At 30.9% G+C, this 13177-nt stretch overlaps 1 protein-coding gene and 1 long non-coding RNA gene across 2 annotated transcripts; both read left to right on the top strand.

Moving 5' to 3' along the window:
* Positions 1 to 3374: 3374 nt before the first annotated feature.
* LOC122609850 lies at positions 3375 to 3883 on the top strand. The gene is made up of 2 exons (XR_006325404.1): positions 3375 to 3408; positions 3702 to 3883. It is a non-coding gene; the product is annotated as an uncharacterized LOC122609850 (long non-coding RNA).
* Positions 3884 to 12370: 8487 nt separating this feature from the next.
* Positions 12371 to 13090, top strand: LOC122609888 (glycine-rich protein 23-like). Its single transcript, XM_043782838.1, has one exon. The coding sequence runs from the start codon at positions 12414 to 12416 to the stop codon at positions 12843 to 12845; it is 432 nt and encodes a 143-aa protein (XP_043638773.1). The 5' UTR covers positions 12371 to 12413; the 3' UTR covers positions 12846 to 13090.
* The last annotated feature ends 87 nt before the right edge of the window (positions 13091 to 13177 follow it).

Below are 13177 nucleotides of genomic sequence, written 5' to 3'. Positions count from 1 at the left end.
AGGTTGTTATTGTTTATAGTGAATCATTTGAATGAGCTGGTAGAATTTGAAATATTGTGACAAACAGTCATTACCGTGATATGAAAAATGTATGAGTATTATGCATCAACTACACATTAGCATAATAAAGATTACATAGTTGCTTCCATATCACTATATACAATATCATAGCTGATCAAGTTTTGTGCGATAGGATGGTTGACATCGATGCATTCAAGGAATCTTGGAACATCTGGGTTAAAATTGTCTTACTTTGGAAGCAGACGTATACGTACAACCAAAAAATTGTCCCATTCGAGCCCCTCTTTAATGAAGGAGGCGTTAAGGAAATCAATAACTTCGTTATAGATTCAATGAAGTAGATTACATGCTCGTGGATCATAGTCATAAAATCAGCTTCTACAAAACCACTACTATTTGTGTATCCAATTATTTTGTGGATGCCGTGAATCCTTATAACTTTTTATACTATACGTAGTTAACTACCTCTATGCATTGGACCAACCGTTTTAGCTTTTAATTCACTGGAAAAAGACGTGTGTTGTAATATTTAAAAATATAATCATTTGTGATACTACATAAAACTAAAAAACACTTGTCAGGTGGATGGGAAACCAATGTCAAACCTTAGTCTTTGAAAATTACCATTTTACCCTTTATAAATTAATTTACATCACCAATCCATTGTCTTCAAAAATATCTCCACTACCTTTTTACATCACTTACATTAAATCAATTACTTACATCAACCACCAATAACAGTTCGTCACCACCACCAGTCGTCGTTACCATCAAACCGCCGCCGCATCGCGCGGGTACAATGCTAGTATTTATAGTATAGTTGATTTATGAAAAAATCAAACGGTTTATTTTCATTATTCTTATTTTATTTATTGTTTTGTAAATTTTAATAGCTTTTAAGTATTTATTATACCACCATGTTAACTTTTTATAGATTTTTTCATAAATTTTTTCCGCGTTTCACGCGGGTTATAATCTAGTTAAATTAAGACCTGGGACAAAATTAGGGGTAGAATTAGAAAAGAGAATTAGTGAATAACAACTTTTAAAAAAAAGTTTAGGCTCATTTTTAGGAGGATTAATCATTTTACTTGCAAATAATAGATATAACAAGAGATTGAGGGTTGTAGAAAAATATTCTTTAGTTTTTTATTTTTAATTGTTTGAAAAAAGAAGAGGTTTTTTATTTTTTAGAAAACAAATAAAAGTTTTGAAAACTTGTTCATATTATAAAACTAAAAAACATGTTAGAGATGTAAGGAGAGACAATAGAATGAAATGGAAAATAGAAATGTAAAATGAAAAAAAAAATGTTTTCAAGTTTTTTATTAAAAAGTGTAAAACATTGTTTATTATTATTTTGAAAAATATTCTTAAAGAAACTATGATTAGAACACATTTTCTGTTTTTTATGTTATATTGAAAAACAATGGGTGTTTTCTTGTTTTCATTTAACCTGATAAATCATTATGTTGTTTGGTGTGCACAGTGCATTCCAAATCTTTTGACCAACTCACATTTTAGGTCGCGTTTGATTCACATGATTTGATGGAATCTGATGGAATTGGAATTGAATTCCATTCCTTAGCGTGTTTGGTTGGTTAAAGATGGATGAATCACATTCCGTTGGAATGTAAACATTCTCCCATCTGATGTTCATTCCTTGGGATGAGGGAAGAAATTTCATTCCGTCCGTCACCTTCCCTCACTTGAATCTTCAAAAAATCAAAAACATTCCATCAAATTTCATTCCTTCAGATTTCATCTCTTCTCAAAATATTATGTGAACCAAACTCGTCTTTAATCTCGGGCATAATAATTTTGGGCTTAATGTCCACGGGGTTCTTCAATATGTGGGCTGCGCGCCCATTATTCTTTCCTCATCATTTTATACTCTATAGTGATAAGCCCATATCCAATCTAGCAATATTTAACAATTTCAGTAGAACTATGTGTTTATCATTTTTTTTCTTTAATAATTGCAGTACAACGTTGAAAGCGATTACATTTGCAGGAACTATCACAACTTAGATTTGTATTGTGCATGCGCTATTTCAAAAAGAACGCCAAAAATCTATTTTACTACTGGCAAAAAAATTATGTCGCAAAGTGTTTGTTTCCATCTGCTAGAGTTTTTAGATTTCTACTCTCATAATTGTTCACTTCAGCTTAATTAGTTATATATTCTAGTCAAATTTTATGACTATAAATTATTTGTGTATAATTTCATAGATATATGGTTACAAGTGTTTAATCTAATGTTTAAAAATTACGACTTCCATCAGATCTGAATTTGGTATGTATGATTATAATTTTTAGGTGATCCTTTTTAAAGGGAGAAAAAGGTTAGGTAGATGAAAAATAAATATAAAATGATGATGTAGGCAATGATCGAGTTCAGAATGACTATCTTATTCCTTTTAAATTGACTGTTAATTGTGTCATATCGACTAATACTTAAAATGGGTCCGTATGGTGGTTGGTTGGGTACAATTACAAAATTGCTTGCGTCAAAATGGGTGAAATCTGTTAGTTTGGGTAGGAAGCAAAAAAGTGTGAAAGAATTCTTGTAAGCTCTATCATTAAGGCATTAGTAATTAAGAAATGACACTTTAACCTCAGTAAATATCAAGAAGAACAATCATGTGTTTTGTGTTCCCTAAGTTTTTTTTTATATCTATACCCCGTAAGTGAAACGTCGGAAATAAGGTACTAAAAAGAAAAAGAATGTGATAATTGTACCACAAATTTTGATGTATTTATTATACTGTACATGTTTTATAGCATACTGTACAAATATGTAATGCATAACAGTGATAAATTTATCAAATTTTGTGATTCGAATATCACTTAAAAAAAATCACATACGGTTTTCAAGGAAAATATTAGCTTTACTTGTGGGGAATAATAAATTTATTATTAATAATTAAAAATTTAAAATAGTACCGAGTAAATCATAAGGAAAGATTGACTAATTATGGTATAGAAGATTGTGACCTCACCTTTAATTTCTCACCACCTCACATACATTCCAAAATATCGTTACATGCATCCTTAGTTAATTAAGCTAGCGAGCGTTTTCTTCTTAATTTTACCCACGTACTCTTGGTTTTCTTAAAAAAGGTTTTTTTACCGACCCGGCCATCCATCCATTGCCTTTCTTTTTCTTCATTATTTAACTCGCATGTCCCAACGCGTAATGTACCTATGCTCGCTCTCTGCCTCTCCTATTTAATTTAATAAATAATAATTAAAGAGGCGTACGTACATGCAGAGCTGGCATATATTCACATAATTATTTAATGGCCACACCAACCAAAAGAGAAAGGTTCACCTCTACCAATGTTGTGGCTCCATCTTCTGATGATGATTATCATACCAACCAAGGTTCAATTCGTTTTCTTTTGTCTCATGTCGTGCAACATTGTTTAAGTATATGTTTATTTGTGTTTATACATATGGCGGTATCAAAAATAAAAATTTAGAAAGGGAAAAATTAAAAAAAATCCATAAAAAATAAATCTAAAAAGAAGTAAAATGTTAAAAACCTATAGAAAAAATTTAAAAATCCATTAAAAAAAAATATAAAAATACATGAAACTTCAAGAGGGGCCATGTGGTACCGCCTCTAGTCATCTTGACGTATGTGATTATATATAATTTATGAAACGTACATGCAGGCTTGACAATTGATCAAGGAATCGCTTGTGTTCTAATGCTGGTGGCTTTGGTGCTTACGTACCTCATTCACTAAAAGTCTCAATTAATCAATGTCGTCAGCACCAATCGATCATCCTTTCTTCCTTATTAAAGGTCGAGTTGAAAAGAACCCCGAGCAAAAAAGATGTTTATAGGCTAGTTAGCGCGCGGTAGCATATATATATATATATATATATATATGTAGTTCGTTATAAGATTGCTCGTAGATCGGTAGATTGATCTTCTCATGGTTAATTAAAGATCGATTTGTCAACTTGAATTGAAGTTTGAGGGGTGGCAAGGATGAAACGGTATAGATGACATTGATCCTTCACATTTATTTTAATTCTTCATGAGAGTTTCTTGTAAATATTCATGAATTGAACTCGTTAAATTTTCACATTCTGAACCTATTTTCATGTGTATGTTATCGAACAAGCCAGTGATGTTTTGTTGCTGCATGATGGATTTATTATCATCGAATGGACAAAGGCTGCGTACATTACATGGAAGTAATTGCCCATGTTCTTTATTAATTGTAGAGAAAAAAGAAGAATGTACCATATCGATCTTTATTTTTAATTTCTTTAAAAAGCATATATTATCCCTCCCCGGCCATCAAAATGTTTAAATTATCTATTTAAAACAAATTAATCTCAAGTTAAACGCTTAAAATATATTGTAGCCAAAGAAATCGAACCCAAGACGTACGTAATACTTAAAAAGAGTACCATAACTAATAACCAATTCTTCCAATAGAGAGTTGTTGCTCTTTTTCTTCTTTTACTACAAAAAATAAGTCAACCCACACATTTTTGATTATATATCCATATTTAAATGTGTCACAAATTAATAATGTGAATAAAATTGGTGCGACAAATTAGATATATGACGGTATATTTAAGCCCTTCTACAATAAGGGCAGTCACTCCTTTATTCCAAATGGTGTAAGTTACATTGGCTTGCATCTTTCTTATCTTCTTTCTTTCGACAACTAAATCATTATTGCATGTACTTATCCTTTTTGTCAATCATCATGTCCTTAGCAAAAACCAACGCCTCATATTATACGGAGGTTCGAACCTAACGCCTATAGTCAACAAACTTAACGAAATCATTGATTTGATTTGTGATTTTCTTTTTCGAAATTAATCCATGCACGTAACATCCCTGCTCCAAACGACGTTTATAATACAACCCGCCACTACAAAAAAAATTTCATTTGTTCACATTTTGTTATAAAAAATGTGAAAAATTTTACGAATTTAATCACATATAAAAATGTATAGAAAAAAGTTACATTTAAAAGTGTGAATAAATTTCAAAAGTTATAATTTTTTCACACTTATAAGTGTGTAAACAAAATGTTCACATTTAAAAGTGTGAACAATTGTCAAATATTTTCACACTTAAAAATGTGAAAGCCAATTTGTAACACATGATTTCTTCACACTCTCCATGTGTAAAGAAAATAAGTGTTACAAATTAACTTTCACATTCTTAAGTGTGAACAATTGATATATTTTTACACACTGAAAGTGTGAACTTTCTTTTTCACATGTATAAGTGTGTAAATATTGTGATTTTTAAAATTTCTTCACACTTTGAAATGTAAATTGTTTTTACACACTTTTAAATGTGAATAAATTAATAAAAATTTTCACACTTATAAAGTGAATAATGGCCCAGGATGTGACATCCGTCACCAAAACCGACAATTTGTTATAGTCTCTAACTAGAATTCCTATTTATTTATTTTTTTTGACTAGTCAATATGACTGTATAGTATAACAAGCGTAGAGACGCTGTGTTATTCCGATATGTGACTTTTATTACTTGGATTCTAATAGTTTAGATTTTAGTCCTTTGATCTTTCTAAACATAGATGACTATAACTACTTCCGTACTTTTTAAGCGCGTAGTTGTTAGTCATATGCATATTTTTTTTTTATATTGTTAAATCATTTCATATTAGTTATTTGTACACTGAAATTATAAGCTAGAGTTAAGTCGTATAAATAATATGGAATGTTAAGTTAAATTAATGTTCATATGAGCCTACGTTAAGATATACAATGCATCACAAAAGTGAAGAATTTTCCTACTGTTTGCAAGAGTTCGACCAAAAAGGGATTTACCATCCCATCACAATTCATTCTATGATAACAAAAAAATAATAACTCCATGAGTCTAACAAATATTAGTTCTAGTCCAACTCCAGCTAAGTTCAAAATCACAATTTTGTGACTTACGTTTAAAAGGAATTCAAATCCTACTAAAACTCTTACTAGAATAAACTCTATAAAAACCTAATCCTATTCAAACACTAAAACACATATATATGAATATAAACTAATCACACTAAACAAAATTATAATCCTTCCTTGTTTTTTTTTTTTTTTTTCTTTTTTTTTTTTTTTTTTTCTCCTGCCGTGGAACCAAACAACACCACAACAAATCTTAATCATCATTGTCAAAGCAAGTATTGGTAAGATTAATTATAATTCTTATGAACTTTTGATTTAAATTACAATTAATAATAAAATCCTTATAAATTATATTTTATTTTGTTAAGATATCTAAGGAATGATCATCTATCTTGAGGTAAAAATTACTTATCTCTTCTTTTCATATATATATATATATATATATATATATATTATTGATCTTTTATTATAAGTAACCTATTTGATGAATATATATATATTATGGCAAAATATATAATAATGAATGAAAGGTGTTTTTTTTAGAGTTAAGTCAAAAGCTTGAAATATAAGTCATATTAATGTTAAAAGTTTAAATATTTAATGTAGCATAATAATTAATGTAATTAAAGAAATCCAATTATAAAGGCATGGAAATCATAATAACAGATGTAAATAGGTATTGGAAAGATTTGAAAGTTTTATATGAATATTTAGTTGTAGTAGTCTTTAAAACAGTAAGTTGAGTTATTTCAGAATCTGGACAGATTCGGTTTGTTAACTTTGAAAGGTCGTATCTTAGTCATGGAAGATGGTTAAGTCACGTTTTTGGTGTCTAAAATTAAAATCAGGAAGTCTACTTTCTGGTGGAATTGGTTTCGTGTAAAAATATGAAGTTTAAGGTTGTCAAACGAATTTTATAACAAAACTACGCAAAGCTGAGTTTTCCGAACAGATTTAGGTCGACTTCAAATAGTCATATCTTGGTCGATTTTATAAACTGGAAGATTATTTTTTTTCCAGAAACATTTTTATGATGTTAAGAGTGTACAGTAAAAATTTGGATTTTTTTTGAAGCTTTGAAGGCCCATAACATTTATAAAACTTTTATGCTCGCAAACAGTGAATTTTCTGACTACTCTGTGATTATGGAATTTTAAAAAAATAGTTGACGTGCGAAATAATTAAGCAAAAATTTATGTAAGTATATAACACTCTAAGGTTACAGTGGTTAAGATTTGAAAGCTTGAATTGTTCGTTTCATCCTAATAAAAAAATAGATAAAGTTACCAAAAAATTTGAGTGAATATGAACTTGTAGAAACCAATGGTATATCATTAAAACAAATGCACTATATTAAGTTATGTAATTTGTAACTTAATAATACATGAAAAATCAGTTGTGAATATTTTGAAAGTAGCCATATATGTATATCATCAAATGCGGGTTACAATGGACGGTTATTGACCATGTCCATAATTGTAACTTGTACATGTATATGTTGTGTAGATTCTAGTGATCTTTTGGACTTTGCACAACTGCTTGCTGATTGAGGTGAGTTTCGTGGCCCCTCTTTATTTTATTTATTTGGGGGAAAATGATGCTCAAAACACTTTTCATTTCTTTACTAGTTGTGCCAAAACTTGTTTGTTTTCTTGGACAAATACGTGTAATTATGAAATGTGTATGCTAACTTGTTTGTGTTGATTCTATGATGCAATAGATGTCTGTTGATATCTATTGAAGACTATTTGAAATCTATCGACCAACTATATACTCCAGTTGGTAGTTGTTGGTATTACAGTGTGTGATTGAGTTGTTGGCAAGTGATGTGATTGAGTTGTTGGCAGGAGTGATGGGGATTGTGTTGTTAGATAACTATGATGGCATTGATCAGTATTTGGATTGCATACAGGCTGCTATATGTTTATATTTACATTATTGTCCAAACCTCATATATTATGCACAACAAACCCATTTGTATTCCTTTAAATCTATGAACTCGCCAACGTTATGTTGACATTTTCCGAGCATTCATTTTCAGGTAATAACAATGCTTAAGGAGAGTGAGCTTATGGACTTTAGGAAGACCAATAAAGAGATCCTTCATGGACTCCTAGATTGCATTTGAAACATTGAACACTATTTGCAATTGTTACTTCTTTGCTATTTGGGGCGTGTTGCCTAGACTTTCCGCTTGTGGAAATTACTTCTATTTGGATTTCATTTAGTATTTACTCTATTATAAACTCCATGTGCTATTGCTATATCTTTTCGTCATATCCTACGATTCTGCCTAAGGTGGGGTGTGACAGAATGGTATCAGAGCCTTGGTTATAGAGAATTAGGTGGTTTGACCTAGACTATAACCTAAGTTCCCACATATATCATGCATAATAGGGACTATGTGTGCATCATATATATGTATAATCATTCATGAGCTGTTTCACTTCTTTGTGACCAATATGTGTTTTGTTATGTGAACTAGGTGCTTGTATATGTTTATCGTTACTCATATAATAGTAATACATGCACTATGAACCTATGATCACTAGTAAATCCTACATTACTAGATTTAGCTTACTTGGTACTACTTCTTTGGGGGGCTGTGGTAGTTTTGAGAATTTCTAATATTTAGACCTATAATCACCTTAGTTGTTTAAACTTCTGGTTATAAATAGTGATGTTGGATATTGAAGGTAAACACATCACATAACACGACATTAGGAAACTAGAAGTGGAGCATATATAAGTCTCCATCGTCCTTTTGAGTACAACTTAGAAACCTTCTCTTCTGCTTACTATAGTGACACATTATAAACATGTAGTGACTTAATGACCTGGTGTTCTTAGCGTAGATAACACTCCACACAGGAAAGTATACATATTCGAGAATGGGAAGAACTAGGGTGACCATGCAAAGTAAATTACAATCACGGGTGCACACGTTATTGTAATTTGCAATGCATGCTAATCTTGGGGAATCCCTTTGTCTAGGGACATAGTGGTTTTAGATCTGTATGGTTAATGTATGGTAGCTCCTCTCCTATACCATCGCTAACCAGTGTAGATTATAGTCTCAAGATATACCTTAAAAATAGAAACTCGTTTCAATTACAACTACAACCATTTCACTTTAAAAGACTATTTCTAGTATATGCGAAAAATCCTTATAATAAATGTTAGATAATGCGGAAAAAAAAGCACCACTTCAACATATATAATTAGTCATGCGCGCGCAAATATATATATTTGTGTATGTATAAATAATAATACAAATATCACCTAATCCAAAATTTATACCTATCACATATCTCATAATTATTTTCCTATTTAGTTATTTATCGGTTTCTTTAATCATCTCATTTAATATAAAATTCAAGTATTATATCATTTGTAACCTATTTATATTATAACCATCTTAAAATCTTATATTATCATAATTATGTGGTAATATAGATCCCAAAATAAGCCTCAAACACCACACATATATTTTCATGCTCTATTTGAGAGACCATCATGGTAGGTTATCCTTGACTCGACAAAGTAATATAGAAAGTGAATGTAACCCTTCGTAAGCATTTTGGAAAGCTAAATCAATCTTTGAGCAAGTGTTCAACTGTCACTTAAAGAAAGTGTCTAGAGTATCTTTCTAATAATTATATAATAAAACATTGTTGGTCTAGCATGAGATGAATTCATATCTCTCTCATTTTGTTGAAAATTTTAGATGATGGATTTTTAACTCTATATCTATCAATCCTTATTTGTACATTTTTTTTTCTAAACTCATTTGTTCATCTTATTTTTATTATAATAATAAGTTTTAGTTCACTATCTTATACATATTCTAAATATTTTTATATACGAAAATTTATACTCACTTATAGTAATCATAACAATCCTATTTAGCAAGCTAGTGTAGCTAGCAAGACATATACACAAATATAAGGCACATAATCAGAAACAACTTAAAGGCCAAGAACATCATCAAGTAAACTCAAATGAAGTCCAATAATTCCACGCATGAATGTATAATCCCACATTAACCCAAAACATACCAAAGAAACATATAGTCGATATAATAATAGCACTTCATTTTTACTACAAAGCAAAATTATATGATGGACGTTTGAATGATGCCCCGTAAGTGGGAGAAAATTTTTATATTACCTCAATTTATTTATTCAAGTAATTTGCAATCTTATTAAGTGAATCCTCCTACAACTACATTAAGTTTAACTAAAGAGGTTGTTATATATTTATACTATTACCAAATAATGTATTACAGTTGATTAGTCGGGTTGTCCATAACAATAAAATCTCTAGTATTGAGGTCTTGAATTAAGATACGTTGAACACTTAGGGAAAAAAAAAATAATCCTATGAGTACCGATGTTAAGGGTAGGTGAAGAAGGAAGGTGAAATAAGAAAAGGTGAAGATGGTGAGAAAATTGAGCTGACGTGAGAGTAAAAAGTGTAAATGGAAATGGTGAACGGTTAATAATGGTCTAAGAACAGATCGAATTGGTCAAAGCACAAAATATATCAACCCTAGCTACGTAGATCAAAAAAAAAAATTCAAAAAAAAAAAACACAGAAAAGAAAGAAAGAATAAGCTATCTCAGTTGTAAAAAATAAAAATAAATTAATAATAAAAATATATATTCGTTTAAAACTAGGTCATTTTTTTAGGCTATATACTTCTTCTTTAATTTGTTTTTGATTTAAATTGGCATTCTTTTTATTAGTGTTGTTTTCTTAATTTGGAGGCTAAACACAAGAAAACCTTTAAGCAAATGACGATAGATCAACAGTCATAAAGTTTTTACAGAAGTCAAGTCCATAGGTTTTTTGTGGTATACTGATAGATTGAAACAAGGGTACTCTATTAATTGGGAAGATTGGATTTGTTTTGATGTAACTTGATACTTTGCGCTACTCCATCCGTAATTGCATAGTAGTGAGATATAGTGAATAATGTTACATACTTTTTAATTGAACAAGGTGTAAGAGAGGCCGGTAGAATAATAATGCAATCCTTTATTGATGAAAGATAGAAACCAGATAAGGGTATTTTGATCATTTGATTTGAACGAGAGGGACTTTGGTTTTGTTAACAAATAGTGACTTTATAGTATGATCAATTGAGTCATTAAAGACGTATTTGTGGTTTTCGATCTTGTAATATATTTACTCAAATCTCTTTATATATCAACATGGCATCAATTATTGGTGAAAAATATACATATCTCCAAAGAAAACAAGGAAGGCTTGGGATTGCTAGCCTTACAACTCCCAATATATCAATGAATCAAACAATTAATCATGTTCATATCGAGTCTAGTGTACCTACTGTGGTTCAATGTTAGTTATTAAACGTCCTAATTACTTGAACTAGTTGCATGCGGTTTTAGAAATTCATCCAGTAATGCCTCCCTAGCTAATATTTGGTACTTGGAAGAACATTACATGTATTGGCCATTAGTTTACAAAATCGAAACATCAGCATATATATATCTTCTATAGTATTGAGAGAAAATTAACTTGGATATGATCTTAATGTATACAAGTATATATTTATAATAACACGTCCTCCTAAAAAGTTGTTGCAATCATATATATACTACTCATATACATGGATTAATGGATATGCATGATCCTAATTAATTCTACGAATAAGTCATGTATATTAGTGTTTTTTAGTACTATATGTATATATAGGGTAACACTCCGGTGAGAACACTTAAAAAACATCATTTTGATGCATTAAAAGTCCATACAAATAACATAATGCATAACTAATTATCATTATTTAAGTGTTTAACAACACATTGGTCCGTCAAAATCATGTTTTTTGTTTTGTGCATCCATTTTGGATGCATATTCTTCAAAACGATGCATCCACCAAAAAACGTGATTTTTTCGATTTTGACGGATCAATGTGTTGTTAAACACTTAAATAATGATAATTAGTTATGCACTATGTTAGTTAATGGACTTTTAATGCATCAAAATGATGTTTTTTAAGTGTTCTCACCGTTCTTATTTTAAGACTGTTCTTATTTGATTGTTCCCCTATATATATAAAGTAAAGTAACTCCCAATGCCGTCTTACACGAGTTTTGGGTCCCAATACCGTCTTCAACGGTATATGGGGGAGGTTAATATATATCGCTTTGTATGGCCTACTGCAGTTGTGAGGGTGGGTGAAGCCTGTCTAAACTCGTGGATTTTGTCAAAGAGACGGTTGGGGGAATGCAATTGCAAGAACCCCCATATTTATTTTTCCCACATTTGATGGAACCTTTGCATTTATTATTAGAGTAATTTGATGTTTTTTTTCATTTGTTGATTAACTAATTGTACTGTACAAGTGTTTGTTGCATAGATTATGCATATGTCTATAACATTTGAAGCCTGTATAAATTGAGCATCTAGCGCTCACTTTCTCATCATCTTTTGAATTGATTAACCAATTATATATATATGGCTGCTGCTTCTAAATTATTTCTTCTTTTTCTTGTTGGTGCTTTCATTTGCACCTCGAATGCTCGTAAGCTGACATACGAGAAGTCTTTTCAAGACGAAAAGACTTTTTACGGTGGTGGGCTTGGAGCTGGAGGTGGTAGTGGATACGGTGGTGGATTAGGAGGTGGGTCTGGATTAGGAGGGGGTGGCGGAGTAGGAGGTGGTGGTGGAGGAGGATTTGGCGGAGGAGGTGGTGGTGGATTGGGAGGAGGGTCTGGATTTGGAGGAGGAGCTGGTAGTGGTTTTGGTGGTGGGTCAGGAATCGGTGGAGGAGCTGGTGGGGGGGGAGGATTTGGTGGTGGTGGTGGTGCCGGAGGTGGACTTGGTGGTGGTTCCGGAGGAGGATTTGGTGGTGGATCAGGTGGAGGTTTTGGTGGTGGATTTCCTTGAGTACTGCATGCATGGCATATATCTAGTATCTACTATGTACGTACCATATGTATAATTACAAAGTGAACGGCAATATGGCATGGTTGTGAGTTAAAACTTGTTTAAACATTCTCTGTGTTCATATATTTGAATTAATTAATATTTGAAACCATAAGTAATTAAACTGATGGTTTCATGTTGTGATAATAAAGAAAAAGTTGAACTTTGTACGTATTTTTATCATAATAATTACTCCGTATTTGTTATTCTTATGTATTAGATTAGTATATGTCTATGTTATGACCGAATGAAAAGTGTAAATTTCTGCACATTTTAATCGATATATAGAGAAG

Source organism: Erigeron canadensis, chromosome 8, assembly GCF_010389155.1.
Source record: "Erigeron canadensis isolate Cc75 chromosome 8, C_canadensis_v1, whole genome shotgun sequence".
Classification (NCBI taxonomy): domain Eukaryota; kingdom Viridiplantae; phylum Streptophyta; class Magnoliopsida; order Asterales; family Asteraceae; genus Erigeron; species Erigeron canadensis.
This window is presented reverse-complemented; position numbering and strand designations above follow the sequence as displayed.